Source organism: Chiloscyllium plagiosum, chromosome 13 (assembly GCF_004010195.1).
Source record: "Chiloscyllium plagiosum isolate BGI_BamShark_2017 chromosome 13, ASM401019v2, whole genome shotgun sequence".
Lineage (NCBI taxonomy): Eukaryota > Metazoa > Chordata > Chondrichthyes > Orectolobiformes > Hemiscylliidae > Chiloscyllium > Chiloscyllium plagiosum.
This window is the reverse complement of record NC_057722.1, coordinates 46,317,485-46,339,016: the sequence shown is the minus strand read 5'-3', so window position 1 is coordinate 46,339,016 and position 21,532 is coordinate 46,317,485. Positions and strand designations below refer to the sequence as shown.

At 40.4% G+C, this 21,532-nt stretch overlaps 1 protein-coding gene across 2 annotated transcripts in view; it reads left to right on the top strand.

Moving 5' to 3' along the window:
* dis3l2 (DIS3 like 3'-5' exoribonuclease 2) overlaps positions 1-21,532 on the top strand; it is a 300,765-nt gene that overhangs the window by 82,478 nt on the left and 196,755 nt on the right. For both annotated transcript variants that reach the window (XM_043702288.1, XM_043702289.1), the window contains one exon: positions 17,224-17,354. In XM_043702288.1, coding sequence (XP_043558223.1) covers positions 17,224-17,354 — 131 coding nt within the window. The remainder of the gene's footprint in view (positions 1-17,223; positions 17,355-21,532) is intronic.

Genomic DNA, 21,532 nt, shown 5'->3' with positions numbered 1-21,532 from the left:
CTTCCTTCCCACTTACCCACTCCACCTCCTTTCTGACCTATTACCTTCACCCACCTATTGCACTCTCAGCTACCTTCTCCCCAGCCCCACCCTTTTCCATTTATTTCTCCACCCCTGAGACTCCCAGTCTCATTCCTGATGAAGGGCGTTTGCCTGAAATGTTGATTTTCCTGCTCCTCGGATGCTGCCTGACTTGCTGGGCTTTTTCAGCACCACTCTGATCTTGACTCTAATCTCCAGCATCTGCAGTACCCACATCTGCCCATCATTATTCTTCTATTCTAATCTGTTTGCAATAAAGGCTGACCTGTCATTTGCTTTTCTAATTTTCTCAAGAGGGAGGCAACAGCCTAGTGGTATTATCGCTAGACAATTCATCCGGAAACTAAGCTAATGTTCTGGTGGTGTGGTTTCAAATCCTGCTGTAGCAGATGGTAGAATTTGAATTCAATAAATATCTGGAATTAAGAGTCTAATGAAGACCATGAGTCCATTGTTGATTATTGGAAAAACCCATCTGGTTCACTAAGATCCTTTAAGTAAAGAAACTGCCATCCTTACCTGGTCTGGCCTACATATGATTCCAGACCCATAGCAAAGTGATTCATTCCTAACTGGGCTAGGAAACAGCCTAACTCTGGGCAATTAGGAATGGACAATAAATACTGGCCTAGTCAGTGACACCCACATTACCATGAATGAATTAAATAACAATTGCTTGTTGCACCTGCAAGTTATTTGAGTCATAGAGATGTACTGCACGGAAACAGAGACTCTTCGGTCCAACTCGTCCATTCCAACCAGATACCCTCAATTAATCTAGTCCCATTTGCCAGCACTTGGCCCCTATCCCTCTGAAGCCTTCCTATTTATATACGCACCTAGATGCCTTTTAAATGTTGTAATTGTACCAGCCTCCACCACTTCCTCTGGCAGCTCATTCCATACACACACCACCCTTTGTATAAAAATGTTGCACCTTAGGTCCCTTTTAAATCTTTTCCCTCTCACCCTAAACCTATGCCCTGTAGTTTTGGAATTATGTTCGTCGTGTGAGCATGTCAAAGTCTGTGACAAGCAACTATTTAATCTTAAAAAAAAACTTAAGAACTGTGATGCTGGAAATGGGGAAAAAAAAATAAAAAAAGCTGGAAAAAACTCTGCAGATCTGACTGTGTCTGTGCAGAAAAAGCAGGGTCACTGCATCCAAAATGTTAATTTTGATTAACTGTGTAATCTATTCAAGCTAATTAATGGTGACAAGTGCATTGTACAAGAAAGTGTGGTAAACCGGGTGTGAGTATCATTAATTTTGATATTGGACTAGTAATTCAATAGTAAGCCTTGAAATCTGAGACATGGTTCTCCTGCTCCTCGGATGCTGCGTGACCTGCTGTGCTTTTCCAGCAACACACTCTCGACTGCAATGAGAAATGGCCAATTAATGATCTATTCAATGTAGTTCAGTTTGAAGGTATTCAGTTTAAATCTAAACAAGGACAGTTATAAAGGTGCGAGGATAAGATGCCTGTGATGGATTGGAAATATACATTCAAAGCTTTGACAGTATATAAAAATAAATGCTGTATTTAATAAATTATCTACTTTTCAAGAAACATGCCCAAACACATCCAACAAGAAAAGTGAGTGTGTCATAGCTAACTAGGGAAGTTAAAGATAGATCAAGGGAGGCGATAAATAAAGTTGCCAAAAATTGTAAACCTGAGGATTTGGAGAATTTTGAAATTCAGCAAAAAGGACAAATAAATTGAGAAATAGAATAGAATATGAATGCAAAATGGATATGTTGGTCCATTGCAGATGAGAAACAGGAGTTGAAAAACAATATACAGAAAACGCAGAAAAGCTAAACAACTACTTTGTATTTGTCAATACATAGGAATACACAAGAAAACCAGAAATAATAAAGATTGAAGGGTCTAGTGAAAGTATGAAACTGAAATAAATTAGTATTATTAAAAAAAACAAAGTAGTGCTGGAGTAGATAATGGGACTGAAATGTGACAAATCCCCAGGAGCAATAAGCTTCATCCTCAAGTGTTGAAAGAGATCGCTACAGAGATAGTGGATGCATTGGTGATCAACTCTCAAAATTCTATTCATGTTCCAGTGGTCCCTGCAGATTGGAAGATTGAAAATGTTTACCAATGCTTAAAGAAGGTTGGGTAGAGAAAAAGAAAGCTATAGAGCTTTTACTCTGTCGTCAGTAGAGTCATAGAGATGTGCAGCATGGAAACAGACCCTTTAGTCCAACTTGTCCATGCCGACTCCCATTTGCCAGTACTTGGCCCTTATCCTTCTAAACCCTTCCTGTTCATATAGCCATCCAGATGCCTTTTAAATATTGTAATTGTACCAGCCCCCAGCACTTCCTTTGGTAGCTCATTCCATAGCTCACCACCCTCTGCATGAAAATGTTGACCCTTAGGTCCCTTTTAGATTATTCCCCTCTCACCCTGAACCTATGCCTTCTGGTTCTGGACTCCCCCACCCCAGGGAAAAGACCTTGTCTATTTATCCCGTCCATGCCCCTCATGATTTTATAAACTTCTATAAGATCACCCCTCAGCCTCCGATGCTCCAGGGAAAACAGCCCTATCTATTCAGCCTCTCCCTGTAACTCAAATACTGCAACCCTGGCAACATCCTTGTGAATATTTTCAGAACCCTTTCAAGTTTCACAACATCCTTCCGATAGGAGGAAGACCAGAATTGGACACAACTTTCCTAAAGTGGCCTAACCAAGAGGCGGCACGGTAGGTCAGTGGTTAGCACTGCTGTCTCACAGCGCCAGGGACCTGGGTTCAATTCTAGCCTCTGGCGACTGTCTGTAAGAGTTTGCATGTTCTACCCGTGTCTGCATGGGTTTCCTCTGGATTCTCCGGTTTTCTCCCACAGTCCAAAAATGTGCAGGTTAGGTTAATTGACCATGCTAAATTGCCCATTGATCAGGGTTAAATATAGGAAAATAGGGTAGGAGAATGGGTCTGTGTGGGTTACTGTACGAAGGGTCGATGTAGACATGTTGGGCTGAAGGACCTGTTTCCACACTGTAGGGATTCTATGTCCTTTACAGCTGCATCGTGACCTCCCAACTCCTATACTTAATCCTTTGGCCAATAAAGCAGAGTATACCAAACATCGGTTTCACTATTTTGTCTACCTGTAACTCCACTTTCAAGAAACTATGAACCTGCACTCCAGGGTCTCTTTGTTCAGCAACATTCCCCATTAAGTGTATAGGTCCTGCTCTGATTTGCCTTTCCAAAATGCAGGACCTCAAATTTTCCTGGAATCTATTAAAGAGCATGTGATTACTGGATGTTTGGAAACAATTATCTGATTGGACAAAATATTTATTCAAGAATAATTCACGTTTGATAAACCTAAATGTTTTTTGAGGATGTTATTAGCAGAGTTATTAAGGGGGGAATTCATTGGATATGGTATTTGAGTTTGCAGAAGGCTTTTGATAAAGACCTACTGAGGAGATTAGTAAACAAGGTGGGAGTCTCTGGAACAAAAACAGAAATTGCTGGCAAATCTCAACAGTGGTCTCGCAGCATTTGTGGAGAGAAAGCAAAGTCAATGTTTTGGGTCCGGTGACCTTTCTTCAGAACAGTGCTTGGACCTCGGCTTTCACAATCCATACCAATGTTTTCGATGTTAAGTCTGATTGTAATGATTCCAGGTTTGCAGATGATTTAAGTCTTAGTGGGAAAGTAATAATGTAGAGGTTGCAAAAATATGTTTTAGATTGATTTATGATGAGAAAGCGCCTGACAAATTGAATATAATGTGGATGAATGTGAGGCTATCACTTTGGTACAGTGAGCACAGATACAGGTTATTTCTTAAGGTTAAGAGATTTAAAGTGTTGATATCTTAAGGGACCAAGATGTCTTTGTTCATAACTCACTGCAGGTGCAGCGAGCCAGCAATGATAATCGCCTTGATCATAAGATGATTTGGGTCCAGCAGCAAGAACATCTTGCTTCAGATCGATGGAACATTGGTAGACCACACCTGAAGTATAGTGTGCATTTTACCAATCTTGCCTAAGGAAGGATTTTCTTGTCATAGAGGGAGTACAATGAGAAAAGGTCAAGTAACCCATTGTCTTAGTAGATCATAGGACTGGTCTCTCACTAGAGAGAGACAACTAGTGGTGGTTTAACCTGAGGGTCACTACTCCTAAGGTTGAGGGGACAGGCTAAGAAGGAGAATCCTTCGTAGTAACCTCAGCCAGAGTGGCACACTGTTGGCATTGCTCCACATTGCAAACCAGCTGTCTAGTCAACTGAACTAACTGACCCCCAAAGGGAGTGCAGTAGAGTTTCATCAAGCTGATTCCTGTGATGATGGGATTTTTTTGATGAGGAGAGACTGAGTAAAGTTTATTATTCTGTAAAGTTGAGAAGAATGAGTCGTTGCAATTTCATGGAAATGTGCAAAATTCTTATGCAGTTAGACTTTAGATGCACAAAGGATATTTCCCTGGCAGTAGCCTCCTGAACCAGAAGGGAGAATTTCTGAATAAAATGCAAGCCATCTAAATCTGAGGTGAGGAAGAATATCTTGACTGAGAGGATAAAATTCTTTATCTCAGAGTACTGTGGAAGGGTTGTTTCTAAATTCAAGATAGTTTTTCTTTTTCTAATGATACCATGGCTTTGCATTAGATGATTAGCCATGATCTAGAATGACGGAGCAGGCTGAAGGGGCTGAATGGTGTACACCTACTCCTATGTTCCTATTTTCCCTTTTTTTCTTCAAAACCCCTGTCCTGAACATTATTGTAACCCTCCTCTCTTCCTCTTGCTTTGTCTTTTACTGTCATTTTCATTCATCTGTCTTTTTCATTCTGTCTTTCTTTTTCACATGTCCTTGTCTACCTGCTTTTTGCTTTCTACTTTTGTTTTCTTTATCTTGCAAAGAGATTCTTCTTGTTTTGTTTTTGCTTCCTCTCTTATCTTCTATCTGGCTCCTCCTCAGATATGTCTCACTCTCATTACACACAACAATTCAATGTTTCACTAGGAATTGTATTGTTTTGAGTTACATATGATGAATATATTAGGTAACTAACTTCACACATCACCATACTTTTACACAGTGCTTTTACACAGTTGTTTATTCTGGCATTGATCCTTTGAAGTAAGGAGACCACTTACAGAGTCCATCTGCAGCTTATGTAAAATGTCACTGTAATTGAACTCCTGCATTTGACTTTTTTTGAGCTCCCAACTTTTCCTTTATTTAAAAAAAATGCTTAGGAGCTTTAAAGTATTCCTGTGACACAAGAAAAATTCCCTTCACAATTTTTGTGTTGGAATACAAATTAAAATTCAAGGTGCAACATTTAATTTTCTGCTCAAACTGCTTGAAAGAAATTTTCAAACCTAATGCAAGCTGAGTTGACTGTTGTTTTAGTTCATTGACATTGGTGATGTAAACTGTTGCCTTATGTACTGATTTCATAGTGTAAAAAAAGTACATGGAATTATTTCAAGAAATGAATGTGATAATATTATGAATGCAAAATGTGTTATTGTACCAGAATTTTCCTGTCATTTGTCTTTTCTTATTTAACAATTTTATGATTGAGATTTGCATTTTGCGTCTCAGGTGAAATAAGAGTAATAGAATAGAAGGCTATTGAGCACCCCCCAAATCCTCCCCACCACTCTATATGGTCATTGCTGATGTGTCCCAGGCCTCAAATCCTGTTTTGTGCGAGCCCTCATAGCCCTCTATTCCTTAATATTTCTAAAATCTGTCTACCTCCTCTTTACATACTTCTAGTGTTCTCGCCTCCCCAAATCTCTAGGTCAGAGAATTCAAAATAATCACTACTTTCTGAGAATAAATTCCTTTGCATCTCTGTTTTAAATGAGTGTCCCCTTGTTCAACACAGAAAATAGGAGCGGGAGTGGGCTATTTGGCTTTCATGAGTGCTCAGCCGTTTCATCACGATCGTGGCTTGATCATCCAACCCATTACCATATTCCTGCTTTCTCTCCATGCCCCTTTGATCCCATTAGTCCTAAGAACTATATCTAACTCCTTGAAACCATTCAATGTTTTGGCCTGCTCTGCATTCTATAGTAGAGAATTCCACAGGCTCATCATGCTCTGGGTGAAGAAATGTTTCTTTCTCTCAGTCCTAAATAGCCTACCACTTGCTCATATTTTCCTTAAAACTAGCTTTGACGTGTTGTTATCGAACCACTAATAGGTGTGAGCACCTCATGGATCTCCTTATCACTAAGATTGAGAATATAAGTAACTGCCGTAGAATCAGAGAGCTAACTGCCCCTAACATATTGCTCTCAAAGAAATTAAAAAATGTTCTCTATCAAAGGTACCTTTTCATGTAAAACTCACTCACATTAAAAAGAAAGATGATGACCCCGGGAGATCAAGAGCCAATAGATTGAAGACCCCAGAGAAGACAAAGACTGTTGTTTTGAGACTAAGTTCATGTAATGTTTAATAAGTGTGTTACTGGAACAGCATTTTTTTTATAGAGTTGGGGTTAAGATAATAAGTATTGAAGAATAAGGAGGGGTTTAGATTTGTTAATAATTGTTGTTAAGTGCTCACTATTAGAGTTAGGAAAATAATTTTTTTTTTCTTTAAATAGTGGAAATTAGGAGTTCTCTGTCACTCTCGTTTTAACAGATTACGAGGTGAGGTGAGCTTTTCTGGGTGTTTGGTTTGAATTAACAGAGGAGTTCGACATCCGTGTGTTTGAGGGCTTGTCTTGGATTTGGACAGATTTAGACAGATCCAGTCTGGGACTTGGACAGTTTTAGATGGATCTGGATGGATCAAGTCCAGGACCTGGATGGATTGGTGGAGATTTGAACAGATTTTGGGTACGAAAGATCCCAGCAGATTTAAACAGTTTGTGTCGCAACTCCGCCAATCTGTCTATCGCCCACAAACGTACTAATTAGACCAGCTACATTTTCCTCCAAATTATTTATATAGACCACAAACAGCAGAAGTCCCAGCACTGATCTGTGTGGAACACCACTAGTCACAACCCTCCATTCAGAAAAGCATCCTTCCATTGCTACCCTCTGTCTCAGACGACTAAGCTAGTTTTGTATTCATCTTGCCAGCTCACCCTGATGCTATGTGACTTCACTTTTTGTACCAGTCTTACACGAGAAATTTTGTCAAAAGCTTTACTGAAGTCCATGTTGACAACATTAATCGTTTTTCCCTCATCAATCATCTTCTTCATCTCCTCAAAAAACTTGATTAAGTTAATGAGGCACAATCCCTGCACAAGATCATGCTGTCTATTCTAATAAGTCCATTTGCTTCTAAATGCGTATAGATCTTGTCCCTGAAAATCTTTTCCAATAATTTCCCTACAGTTGATGTGAGGCTCACAGGCCGATAATTTCCTGGATTATCCCTGCAACCCTTTAAGCAATGGCTATTCTCCAGTCCTCTGGGACCTCATCTTGGCCAAAGGGATACATAGATGTCTGTCAATATTCCACCACTTTGTTCTCTTGCCTCACTTAGTATTCTGGGATAGATCCCATCAAGATCCGGGGACTTACCTACCTTAATATTTCTTAAGACGCACAACACCTCTTCCTTTCTCATAGCAACGGCTTAGAAATTCGATACTCCCTTCTCTGAGATCATCCTCCACCAATTCTTTCTCTTTGGTGAATACTGACACAAAGTGTTTGCTTTGGACCTCCCCTGCCTCTTCTGGCTGCACAGATAGATTCCCTCCTTTGTCATTTAGTGGGCCGGCCCTTCCCCTGGCTACCCTGTTGCTTTTAATATATGTATAAAAAGCCGTATGATTCTCTTTAATCCTGTTTGCTAATGAAATTTCATGATCCCTTTTTGCCCTTCTAATTTCTTATTTAAGTTCTTTCCTATTTACCTTGTATACTTCAAGCAGGAGGCTGGAAGAACTCAGCAAGCCAGGCCTCATCAAGAGGTGGAGAAGTCAACATTTCTTCAGGACTTGAGTGTAAGGGGAGCTACAGATAAAGGGGATGGTGGAGGGAGCGCAGGGTGGTGAAGTGGGGATAGATGAACACAGGTAGAGGGTACGGGTTGGTTGATGGGAGGAATGAATTCGGTTGGTATTAGAAGGAAGGGTTGATCAGAGGAATGGAAGAGAGGGGAGTATAGGGATGGGAAGGAAGGTTATTTGAAATTGGAGAACTCAATGTTGAGTCTTCTGGACTGTAGGCTGACAAGGCAGAAGATGAGGTGTTGTTCCTCCAATTTGCAGTCTGATTCTCTATGGCAATGGAGGAGGCCAAGGATCGTCATGTCGGAAAGGGAGTGGAAGAGGAATTAAAATGGGTGGTGACTGGGAGGTCAGGTCAGCTCCTGCAGGCCTGGCTGAGATGCTTGGCGAAATGTGCCCTGAATTAGAGTTTGGTCTCCCTGATGTAGCGAAGACCACATTTGGAACACTGGATACAGTAAATTAGATGGAGAAGAGACAGGTGCACCTCTTTCTCACCTGGAAGAACTGTTTGGGGCTCTGGATGGAGGTGAAGGGTGTTAAGACGGACCCGCGGGGTCCCGCCTTTGCGTGTTCTTTCGGAAGGAGAGACTCACACTGGCAACTATGGTTAGACGCAGACAGCAGTTTATTCACAGAATCTTAACTGGTACAATGAATCTACAAGCATGCATTCATTGGAGAAGGCGTTCTGTCTTCTCGTTCAAACTTGACACAATTATACTTCGCACTGCCTGGAGTCCCCGGTCAGTTCGCCTTCCCCATTGGTCCATTCATCTGCGCGCGCTGGGGATCCGTCCTCCTATTGGCCGCATCGAAGTGCCTGTCCAGCTCCTGCTGTGCTTGACAATGGCTCAGCCATCCCCGGGAGCGGTTCCGATCCCGTATTCAATAGTTCATTGTTTCAAGGAATTACTATGCGTCTGACAGGCTAGCCATTTTCAATCGTTTCAGTTTAACTAAATTGACAATTACACTTGTCAACTTTAGACTTAAATAGAGCCATTCACACTTAACAGTTACAGGTTCCGATAGAGCAATTCACACTTGTCTAACAGTTACAGATTCCGATCGGTTTCTCTATTAATCCCGAGTTTCGATGGGGCAATTGATACTGGCTGGTATTTACAGGCTCCAAGATTTAATTAACATTATGCATATCCCTTACAAGCTCCAGCCAGGTAGTCATGCAGTCGCCAGCAGCAGCTTGCTTGGCTGTTGTTAACCATTTCAGGGCTAGAAGTGTCTGTTGCAGAACTAGTGTCACCCTCCCTAGCCCTACATTAAACACCCCAGTGAAATCTCCCCAACAAGGAGTTGGTATATCGACAGGTTTTGCATCTTTTCCGGCTGTTTGTTTTTTGTTTTAGGATGCTCCAGTGAAAAACCTTGGTACTTCTTTTAACATACGTCGATGTTGTGGTAGGTAAGGACACTTGATGCGTTCTTCCAGCCTCCTGCTTGTCTACTTCATATACACTTCAAGGACTTCATCAGTTCCCAACAAAAGATATTCCCCCATCTGCATTTCTCATGGCAGTCTTTACAGGTGAAGCAGCATTTCACCTGTACCTCCTCCAGTCTGGTATATTGTATCCACTGCACCAACGTGGCTAACTGTGCATTGGTGAAAGCAAATGCAGACTGGGTGACCACTTTGCAGAGCATCTCTGGTCCATGCGCAAACAAGACCTTAACTTTCCCGTAGCTGGTTATTTAATATAGCATCCTGCTGGCATGCCCACTTGTCTGTCCTCAGCATGCTGCAATGCACCAGTGAATCACAGTGAAAACTGGAGGAGCAACATCTATCTTCAGACTGAGCACTTGACAACCTTTGGTCTTCATGTTGAGTTCAACATCTTCAGATTGTGAACTTACTCCCATTCCTTCCCTTTTGTTTAGCTTTACTTGTTACATTCTCTGTCTCCATGTCCTCTCTCCCCTCCCTCCTACTCCAGTGGGACTGTCTGTTCTTTCCAGTTTGGCAGTTAGACACACCAATATTCTGCCATTCTTCTATTACAATCATTTAATCTGAACTATCTACATTCTTTCTATCCCGGCACTCCACTCCCAACATTGCATAAATGCTGCCCCCTCCTCACTTGACGTCAGCTCTGATGAAGAGTCATCTACATTCCAAACATTAGCTTCCTCTCTGTCTATGAATGTTGCTGGACCTGTGATTTCCAGCAGTTTTTGCTTTCAGTGCCTATCATCAAATTTGCAAACGACCCACTATGACTGTGCCAAAGATTAAGCTATCCTTCCTCTTCTGTCTGCAACCTTGAGCATATTTTATCACACCAGTCTCCTCCATTGTCATCCAGCTGGGTGGAACTTCATTCCTCTTTATCTACTCTGATTAAGAGCTTCACCTGCAATGGCTTCCCTTCCTGATGCTGCACTATACCACTGCCTCTTCTGTCCCCCATGGATCTAGGCTTGGAATCCCAATTTCACATCTAGCTGCACGTCCGTGGAATCCTCACTGCCATCAGATTATCATATTGTTTTTTAAACAGCCAGTATTAGATGAGTATAGATTCTCTTCAATTAAATATTGGGAAGACTAAAGCCATAGTCTTTGGTTACTATTGCAAACTCTGTTAACATGTTTAAGCTCTGACCCTCTCTATAGCAACCACCTAAGGCTGAACTGTCTGTTTACAACCTTGGAGTTATATTTAACTGGGAGCTGAACTTTTGAGCACACATCTGCACCATTACTAAAACTGTCTGTTTCCATCTCTAACAAATGGAAGCAAAGTACTGTGCACTGGAGAACCAAAATAAAAACAAAGTGCAGGAGAACTGGCAGAATCTGCTGGTAAACAGTGTTTTCTATTCTGTTGATTAAGGGGAAGTGGAGCACAGAGCAAAAGAAAAAAAAGAGTGTTAATAGTAGTAGAGGAGGGATATAAATGCAAGAAAATGGATCACCTTTGTTGAGAGCAAATCATTGCAAAGAAGACATGGTTGAGGGCAAAGGGGGTGTAATCAAAATGAATGACAGGTTTAAGCTCTGAAGTTGTTGAACTAAATGAACTTGAAAGCTATATGAATGCTTAAGCTGAAAATGAGGTATTGTTCCTCCAGCTTGCAATGGGTTTTGCTGGAACATTGCTGTGGGTCCAAGACAGAAATGCTATTATGAGGGCAAAATGTGTGTTGATATTGCAAACAATTGTAAGGTTGGGGGTCATTCTTAAGGACAGAGTTGAGGTATCCTGGAAAGCAGGTCTATATTTCCTGTATCCAGTATAGAGGAGAGTGCATTGGTAACGGTGAATGAGGAAGACTAGATTGAAAGAAGTACAAGTAAACTGCAGCTTCACCTGGAAGATGTGTTTCTGACCTTGGACAGTTAAGAAGGAGGAGTTAAAAGGGCAAGAGTTATACCTTCTGCAATTGCATGGGAAAATGGAAGGGTGAGGAAGTGATGGAGGAGTGGATCAGGGTGTCACAAATGGAATGTTAAACAGGGGAAAGGAGAGAAGCTGAGTTTGCTGTCACATGAGTAGTGGAGGATCCTTTCAATGTGGAGGCTATTGGTGGAAAGTGAGGGTAAGAGTAATCCTATCATTCTGGGAGAGAGGAGAAAGAAGAGAACAGAAGTGTGAGAAATGTATTGGACATGACTGAGAACCCTGTCACCCACTGTGAGATATCCTGTGTTGAAAGAGAAGGATGTGTTGGAGGCACCCTTGTGCAAGCTGGTAAAATCAGAACAGATGCAATGGAGATGGGGAAAGTGGAAGAATGGAATGAAGAACTTGCAGGAAATAGGGTGTGAGGATATTTAGTCAAAACGTCTATCTTTCTGACATTGGACACTACCCCTGTTTCAGCTTTGTGGCTAATGAATGCCTTTTTCCTGTTCTCATTACAAAGCAATACAGCATAGGAACAGACCCTTCAGCCCACTGAGCCTGCACCAATTCCCACTCTTTATTTAGACCTGCTATTTATAACCCAATTTATCAATAACCCAAAGACTTTCTGTTTCAACAAACTCTTGACCTGCTTCCAGATTCTTTTCTCTGTAAATTTGAGGTCCTCCAAATTAATTGCAAGTCTTTTCTAAATCAAATATTCATCTTTATTTAAAACTATATCACTGTACTTTTCATTGACCTTAGCCAAATTCCTGCTATCCCTTCCCAACATCACTATGGATGTAACTAAATGACAAAAACTGCAGTGATTCCTGAAGGTGGCTCACTACCACCACTACCTCAAGGGCAATTAAAGATGGACAAAAGATACTAGCCTTGACAGCAGTTCCACATTCAATGAACAAATACAATTTAACTTTGCTACCTATGCCTTTATTTGAAGCAAGTTTTGTTCACCATTTCTAGCTGACTCAGAATTATGTAAGCCCTTAGTTGTAAAAATTTAATTTTTGTTCTCAAAGTCCTCTGTTGGCTTGCTGTTTAATCTCTTTGAGTCTTTCAAACCCTCTGAGATATTTGTAAATATCCAATTATGACCTTTTTTTTTATTTGCTTCACTATTAGTGATTTTGTCTTCAGCTATTGAGATCCTAAGCTATGGGATTCACAACCAAACCTCTCCACTTCTGTCTTCCTTTAAGCCACACCTTAAAACCTACCTTTCGGCCAAGCTTTAGCTTTGCATCCAAATATGACTTATGTGGCTTGGTGTCGAATGTTGTTTTAAAATGGTGGTGAAGTGCCTGGAGATATTTTATGTTAAAGGTGCTATATAAATGCCATTGGAGATTTTTGGAGAAAGCCTGCAGTTGATGTTTAAAGTCAGAAGTCACATGACACCAGGTTATAGTCCAGGTTTATTTGAATCACAAACGCTTTTGGAGCCCTGCTCCTTTGTCAGGCAAAGTGATGTTGATGTTTAAGGCTGTTAATTGCTTTCTATATTGAAACAATATTTAAATGTTGCTTTCTTTTTTGATAAGACTATAAATAAAATTGCTATGTTTAAAATTATAATTACCACTAGTTTGCTTGTGATGTAAATGTCATTACTTTATTGGCAGTTCTAATTTAGTTACTGCAGGAGACTATTTACCTGTTAGTGCAAGAGATTACCACATTGTGTGATTAAACCACGGAGGGTGACTAGAAAGAAGCAATGGCTTTGCAAACATCCATCTAATCTGAGCTTTCACTTTGAAGAATGAGAATTGAAAGTTGCAAGGAAATTAACACAAGAACAAACTATTTCTAGTAGAGTATTTGCAAATTATGCAATGCAAAACCACACAAAATTGTTACTTGACTGATGAAATCAGAATCTACATGGACCTTTGCGTTATTTTTAAATATTGAAGTTAATTTTGACATAATTTTTACACTATAGTTTTATATCAGATATGTATTTTTTTCTTTTTTCAGTGACTTGAGAAACATTTGAGATACGGTAATATTATCAAATTATTTGTGCTGGATAAGTTAGCTTTCAATGAAATGCACTTATTTCAGTTATTGGAATATTTCTTCCATCTTTTCTGAAGTTTATCATGACAATACATTAACATAGCGATAGGAACAGGAATAGGCCATTCACTAAGGTTTATTTGGGTGTCTTACTGGGTCTGAATTCTATCTACCTCCTTTTTGGTAGATAATTTCAAAGATGCACGATATTCTGAGCGAATAAGGTCTAATCTCAGATTGAATGACCAATGCCTTTTCTTAAGACCATTGCCCTCTTTTCTAGGCTCTCCAGTCAGGGAAGCACAATGTTAAGGTGCAAGCCCAGCTGGCAATTAAGAATACACATAGTATATTGCACTTGATTGCTGGTGTGTAAAATACTATCATGGTGGTTTTACTGCAATTATGCAAAGCTATGATGAAACTGTGCCAGGATTACTTTGTGGGCGGCACGCTGGCACAGTGGTTATCACTGCTGCCTCACAGCGCCAGAGACCCGGGTTCAATTCCCGCCTCAGGCGACTTACTGTGTGGAGTTTGCACGTTCTCCCCGTGTCTGCGTGGGTTTCCTCCGGGTGCTCCGGTTTCCTCCCACAGTCCAAAGATGTGCAGGGTCAGGTGAATTGGCCATACTAAATTGCCCATAGTGTTAGGTAAGGGGTAAATGTCGGGGTATGGGTGGGTTTCGCTTCGGCGGGTCGGTGTGGACTTGTTGGGCTGAAGGGCCTGTTTCCACACTGTAATCTAATCTAATCTAAATCTAATTACTTATGTACAGTTATTGTCTCTGTCCCTAAATAGGTTGCTTGCCTTTGTGGAGATGCAATGCTGAAAGTTCTTGAGATTGATTCCTTGGATGAGAGGGTTGTCCTAAAAGATAAGATTAAGCAGAATGAACCTGTTCAGATGGTATGAGATTGTGAGATGGCACTTGAAGGCAAATGCTATGAAGCTCTTACCCTGGTAGGAGAGTCAAGAGTCAGGGGATTGTCGTTTTAGGATTAAAATATGGTGATTTAGATAGTGGGATTGTGAATCTTTGATACTCTGTACTCCTGAAGGCTCTGGATACTTAGCTAATGCATTATTTAATACTGAGATTAATATATTTTCTGATACCAAAGGAATGAAAGCATATTGGGACTGGGCTGAAAAGCAGAGTGGCGGTTAAAGATCTGTCAGATTGCATTGAAAGGTGGAGCAAACTCCAGGCTGTATGGCCTGCTTCTTTTTCTACTGTTTTGTTTGGGTGGCTGAATTTTCAGCAGCCTAGTTCCTAAGTTGTGGAATTCTGTCACTAAACATCTCTGTCTTAGTTTCTGTCTTTCCTTCTTTAAGATACTTCTCACATATTTGACTAAGCTTTTGTCAGGCTACCTATCCTGATAGCACCTCCTGTTGCTTGATGTCAAATTTTGTTTTAGGATGCTCCAGTGAAAAACCTTGGTACTTCTTTTAACATACGTCAATGTTGTACAAATACAAGTTGATCTTGTTTTCATGATCATTTCAGCTTCTCATTTCCCATAAACACAGACCTCTCATAGAACAGATACTTGGTACCTTTCTGAAACATGGAAATTGTGTGATCAGGTTATTTTTCAACATTTTATAATTTTCTGTTGTTACCAAATTAACTTACAGAAGCATGTTCAGTTTTCTGATAAATGGACAGTGTCTAGAAGAATTTTATTTTCCTCAACTGTGTGATTTTTGTTCCCCCATCATTGACATTGATAACTGACTACCTGTTTATGGTTTCTGCAGTATTGAACTTCACTAGTGCTAGCAGTACAGTACTTTGTAAGTATAGTAGTGTACCTATTTCCTACTAATGATTTGTTTTATGAATGCAAAATTTAAGACAGTCAGGTCCATAATATTTGTGTTCTGCTAGAAGTGTGATATATTTGCATGCTGAGATCCACAGTTTAATATAATTAGAGCAGAACTTACGGACAATTATTTATTTTGAAGTAGGGGTCATGCCGTTCATACAGGTTGGTGGGGAGTTCTTTGGTGGGGGAAGATGAGTAAAGGATTTTGGAAAGAAATTTTTAAGCATTTCACCCAGGGGTTGTGAGCAAGTGTTTTTGATATGGATAAATAAACACCACAGCTGCATAAATATTTCTGGTGAACCATAGTTTTTGTTAAACTTCCAGTATAAACAGCAAAAAGGCCATGTATGTAATCATCTATGTCTGTTTCTGAAGTAAAAGAGCACTTGAAAATTGTTTTGGCAAAAGTTGCCTCAGAAACGGTTCTAAAGTTCATGTCTCAGCTTGATGTGAAATCATTTGGAAAATAAATCTTTATTTACTGTTGCAGTGTAACTCAAACTCGTGTAAGTTGGATGGTTGGCCACATCAAATACTTAGAATGTGGTACCTTGAAATCCTAGGTACTGTTTTAATTGCTCCTCTTCAGCTGAATATTAGTTATATGTAGGGTTTTTGACCAGACTGAAACTTCTGAATAGCAATGCTATTAAGGGTTCTTTTCCCAATCAAGCCCATTTGTTTAGTGCACAAAACTGTAGAGTGTTATTTTCTCATTAGCCGCCACTCTTCACCTCTTCTTTGTTTAACCACAGCACAACAGAAAAATCTAGTCTTAAGTGTGTTTGAAAATGCATTTGGGTCTATTGTCAACAGAGCTGGCAGTATTCCTCCAGTTCATGTATTAGGAATGAACTTGTTGTTGTCCCTTTAAAGCTTTCCCAGGTTGAGTTATCTGGCAAGCTTTATCTTTCTAGAATTATCCACTAGATTTTGTGATGACAGGCTAGGTTTTTTTTAATATTGTTTGGCTATCTGGAAAATTGACTTTCATTTCTCCTTCACTTGGGATTGATTAAATTACTTAACATTATCTTGCAAGTTGACAAAATCAAAAAGCTGTGTTCACACAGTACCATACGTGATAGATAAAGCTTCTGTGCACTGAACCGAGACTGAATTATTGATTTATGGAGCTCAGATATCCATTTTATCTGTTATTTTGTATTCAAGGGTAACATGGTGGCACAGAGGTTAGCACTGCTGCCTCACGACATAAGGGACCCAGGTTTGATTCCAGCCTTGGCTGACTGTATGGATTTTGTACATTCTCCCGTGTCTGCGTGGGCTTCCTGAATCCCACAGTCCAGGTTAGGTGGATTGGCCATGCTAAATTGCCCATAGTGTCCAGGGATGTGATGCCTCGGTGGGTTAGCCATGGGAAATGCAGGGTTACGGGGATTGGAATCTGAGTCTGGGTCTGGGTAGGATGTTCTTTGGAGGGTTGGTGCTGACTCACTGGGGCAAATGACCTCTTTCTGCATTGTAAGGATTCTATGATTCCTCACTTGGTTGTGCGCAGTTATAGTCATTATTGTTTATAAATCCTTAAGTTGTTCCCTTGGTTTTCAATTTCTGTACCAACAGGAACATGTGGGAGCAGTGTACAAACTGAGTTGTTGTTCATTGCTTTGTCAAGCAGGGTTCAAATTACTTGTTGCTGGGTTGAACCATATCATCAATATATTGCAAGTTACTTGGTTGGGAAATGGTTAGAATTTTAGGGTTTTTATGGTATTGTCTTCAGGCCTTCATACTCATTAATTTATTCTTTTATTTGACAGTTAGATAAAACTTTAATTTAAATGTGGAATGTAAACAAAAATTGATCAATACCCTACCTTTATTTCACAAAAGAACAAAGTGAAACATTCCAATTTATATGAAATTGTAATTATAAAAACATTGATTTTTATAGCTACTGGATGTAGTGGAACACAGACGGTTGATAAGAGTGCTGCCAGAACGCAAACTTTGAAACTCGGAAAACATTGCAATCTTGTAAATGATTCAAGCATTCCAGATAAATTTCTTCAAAAAACGGGCAAGGTAAATACACATGAAAAGTTTACCTGATTTTGTTTCAATCATCTACACATGGCTGATGGTCTGAAGTCACAGTAACTTGCAGGCAACTCTAGATTTTTTTGAAAATAGCTTGTCCTGTTCAAGAAATGGGTGCCCTTTTATCTCCCTCATTCTTCCATTTTCCCCTATTTTCCATTGACTTATTGTTTGATTTTGAAACCTATTTTTAATGCCAACTTTAATACTGGAGTAAACATGTTTTTGTAGCCAATTTTGATAGTTTTTGTCATGTTTGACCCTGCAGATCAGGACCTCGGAATTAAATGACTGATCTTGTTACATATTGTTAATAGGAATTTCTTTAATTGTTGGAAAAATTTTCTTGATTTCTTCTTTATTTTATTTCTACTCCATCCCAATTCAAGCATGCTTTTGAAAGTTTTCTCCCTGTTGTTCACGGATTTATGAAATACTATTGAAGCATTGATGTATTCTTAATTATTTCAGTATGTGATAAAAATTGTGAACAATTTAGTTTCAATTCATCAATTTTATATTACATGCAAGCAGAATGTGAAAGAGGCCAGAATTGGAGAAGAGCAGATATCTTACGTGGGTTGGGTGAGACAGAGGGTGTGGTGGGGATGACTGTTGTAAGACTATGAGAGGTTGCTGAGTTTGCTGGGGCTGAACTACTCAAGGTTGTGAAAGCAATGTTGAAGCTTGTAAAAATGATACCAGCATACATTTGTGAGTATGATAGCAGCAGAATTGTAAATGAACTCAAGTATATGGAGAATGGGAAGCCAGCAGGAGAACATTAGATATGACTTGACTATTCCAGAGATAATCAGGGCAGGGGTGAGGGATATAAAACCAGATGAACAGAGTGAGGGAGGATGTGCGATACTATTGAGGTCAATGTTAGTGGTTTTGGGTGATGGACTAAATGCATATGGGATAGAACTTTTCTTTGGGGCCAGCTAGGATGTTGAGGTGCAAGGAAATCTGAAAGGTCTGAAGGCGGATAAACAACCTGGACGTCATAGAGTTCTGAAGGAGACAGTTGAGGATATTGTGGAGGTGTTTATGTGATCCTTAATGTATTACTGGAGTCGGTGAATGTACCAGAGGACTGGAAAATGGCTAAGGTAACACCCCTGTTTAAGAAGGGAGAAAGGTAGAAGACATGAAACTGCAGGCCAGTTAGCCTGACCTCAGTCCTTGGTAAGATTTTAGAGTCTGTTATGAAGGATGAGATTCTAGAATACTTGGAAGTGCATGGTAAAATAGGGCTGAGACAGCACAGCTTAATCATGGGAAGCACATACCTGACAAATGTGTTAGAACTATTTGAGGAGGTAATGAGCACATTACACAAAGTAGAGCCAGTGTATGTGATCTATTTGGATTTCCAAAAGGCCTTTGACAGGAGGCTGCTAAATAAGAGACAATGCTGATAGGGACATGGATCGAGGATTGGCTGACGAACTGAAGGCAGAAATGAGGATAAAGTGGTGTTTTTCAGGATGGCAGCAGGTGACTAGTGGAGTTCCGCAGGAGTCAGTGTTATGCCCAAAACTATTCACGTTATACATTAACCATTTGGATGAAGGAACTGAGGGCATTGTTGCTAAGTTTTCAGATGGCACAAAGATAAGTGGAGGAACAGGTAGTGTTGAAGAGGCAGGGAGGCTGCAGAAGGACTTGGACAGGTTAGGAGAGTGGGCAAATATGTGACAGATGGAATACAATGTGGGAAAGTGTGAGGTTATATACTTTGGTAGGAAGGATAGAGGTGTAGACTACAGAACAACCTCAATTATCCAAACATCAGTTGTCCGAATTTCAGATAATTGATGTTCTCAAGGTCCCATAAAAATGCTTTCCATTATCTGAACAATCCGTTATCAAACAAAATACTCCCCACCCGTCTTGTTTGGATAATTGAGGTTGTTCTATATTTTGTAAATGGGGAAAGGCTTCAGAAATCAAAACCACAAAAGGATTTAGTAGTACTAGTTCAGAATTCTCTGAATACCATGTCAGTCCAATTGGCAGTTATGGAGAAAAATGCAATAGGACTGCACACAATGCTGTAAGGGAGGGAATTCCAGGATTTGACCCAGTGATGCTGAAGTAAGACAATATATTTCCAAGTCAGGATGATAAGTGGCTTGGAGAGGAACTTGCAACTGGTGCTGCTCCCACATAGTTGCTGTCCTTGTCTTTCTAGATGGTAGAGGTCATAGGTTGGAAAGTGGTGTAAAAGGATCTTTGGTGAATTTCTGCACTGCATCTTGTAGATAGTTCACACAACTGTGACTGGAGGAAGTGAATGTATTGGAAATGGTGCCAATCAAGCAGGTAGCTCTATCCAGCTTCTTGACCTATTAGAGCTAGATCATCCAGGCAAGTGGGAATATTTCATCACACTTCTGATTTGTACCTTGTAGATGGTGGACAGGCTATGGGAGTCAGGAGTTATTTGCTGGAAAAGTTCCTAGCCTCTAACGTGTTCTGAAAGCCACACTATTTATGTAGCTGGTCCAGTACAGTTTCTGGTCAACGGTAATCCCCAGGATGCTGTTGGAGAAATATTTGATGATGGTCATGTTATTGAATGTCAGTGGATGTTAGTTAGATTCTATCTTGTTGGAGATGTTCATCGCTTGGCATTTGTATGGCATGAATCGTACCTGTCAGTTGTCAGCTTAGGCCTGGATATTGTCTAGGTTTTGCTGCATTTGGACATAGACTACTTTTATTATCTAAGGAATTGCAAATGCTGAACATGGTGAAATTACGTGACTATGCCCAGTCTGACCTTAAGGTCAATGATAAAGCAGCAGGAGATGTTGGCCTAGAACACTACCTTGAGGAAAGTGATATCTCAGAGCTGAGATGACTGACCGCCAACAACCACAATCATTTTTCTGTATGTAAGGTATGACTCCAACCAGCGAGAGTTTTCCCGTGATTCTCATTGACTAGTTTTGCCACGGCTCCTTGATGCCTCACTAGATCAAATTCAGCCTTCGTGTCAATGGCAGTTGCTCTCATTTCACCTCTCGAGTTCAGCACTTCAGAACTAAGGTTGTAGTGAGATCAGAAGCTGAGTGGCTCTGACAGAAACCAGACTGAATATCAGTCAATATGTTTTTACTAAACCATTACTGCTTGATAGCACTGTGAATGTCTCCTTCCTCACTTGACTGATGATCAAGAGTAGACTGATGATACTATTAGATTAGATTAGATTACTTACATATTAGATTAGATGACTTACAGTGTGGAAACAGGCCCTTCGGCTCAACAAATCCACACCGACCCGCCGAAGCGCAACCCACCCATACATTTTTATGTCCTCGTTGTCTACAGGAGTAGTGCCAGAAGATTGGAGGCTAGCAAATGTGGTTCCCTTGTTCAAGAAGGGGAGTAGGGATAACCCTAGTAACTATAGGCCGGTGAGTCTCACTTCTGTTGTGGGCAAAATCTTAGAGAGAATTGTAAGGGATAGAATTTATGAACATCTGGATAGGAATAATGTGATCAAGGATAGTCAGCATGGTTTTGTGAAGGGCAGGTCGTGCCTCACAAACCTTATTGAATTCTTTGAAAAGGTGACGAAGGAGGTGGACGAGGGGAAAGCGGTAGAGGTGGTGTATATGGATTTTAGTAAGGCGTTTGATAAGGTTCCCCATGGTAGACCACTGCAAAAAATACGGAGGTATGGCATTGAGGGTGAGTTGGAAGTTTGGATTAGGAATTGGCTGGCTGAAGAAGACAGAGGGTAGTAGTTGATGGCAAAGTTTCTTCATGGAGTGCCGTCACTAGCGGTGTTCCGCAAGGATCTGTTTTGGGACCATTGCTGTTTGTCATTTTTATAAATGACCTGGAAGAGGAGTTAGAAGGTTGGGTGAGCAAGTTTGCGGATGACACAAAAGTCGGAGGAGTTGTTGACAGTGAGGAAGCATGTGGCAGGTTACAGCAGGATATAGAGAAGCTGCAGAGCTGGGCAGAAAGGTGGCAGATGGAATCCAATGTAGCTAAGTGCGAGGTGATTCACTTTGGGAAGAATAACAAAAAGATGGGGTACTGGGCTAATGGTCGGATACTTGGTAGTGTGGATGAGCAGAGGGATCTTGGTGTCCATGTACACAGATCTCTGAAAGTTGCCACCCAAGTAAATAGTGCGG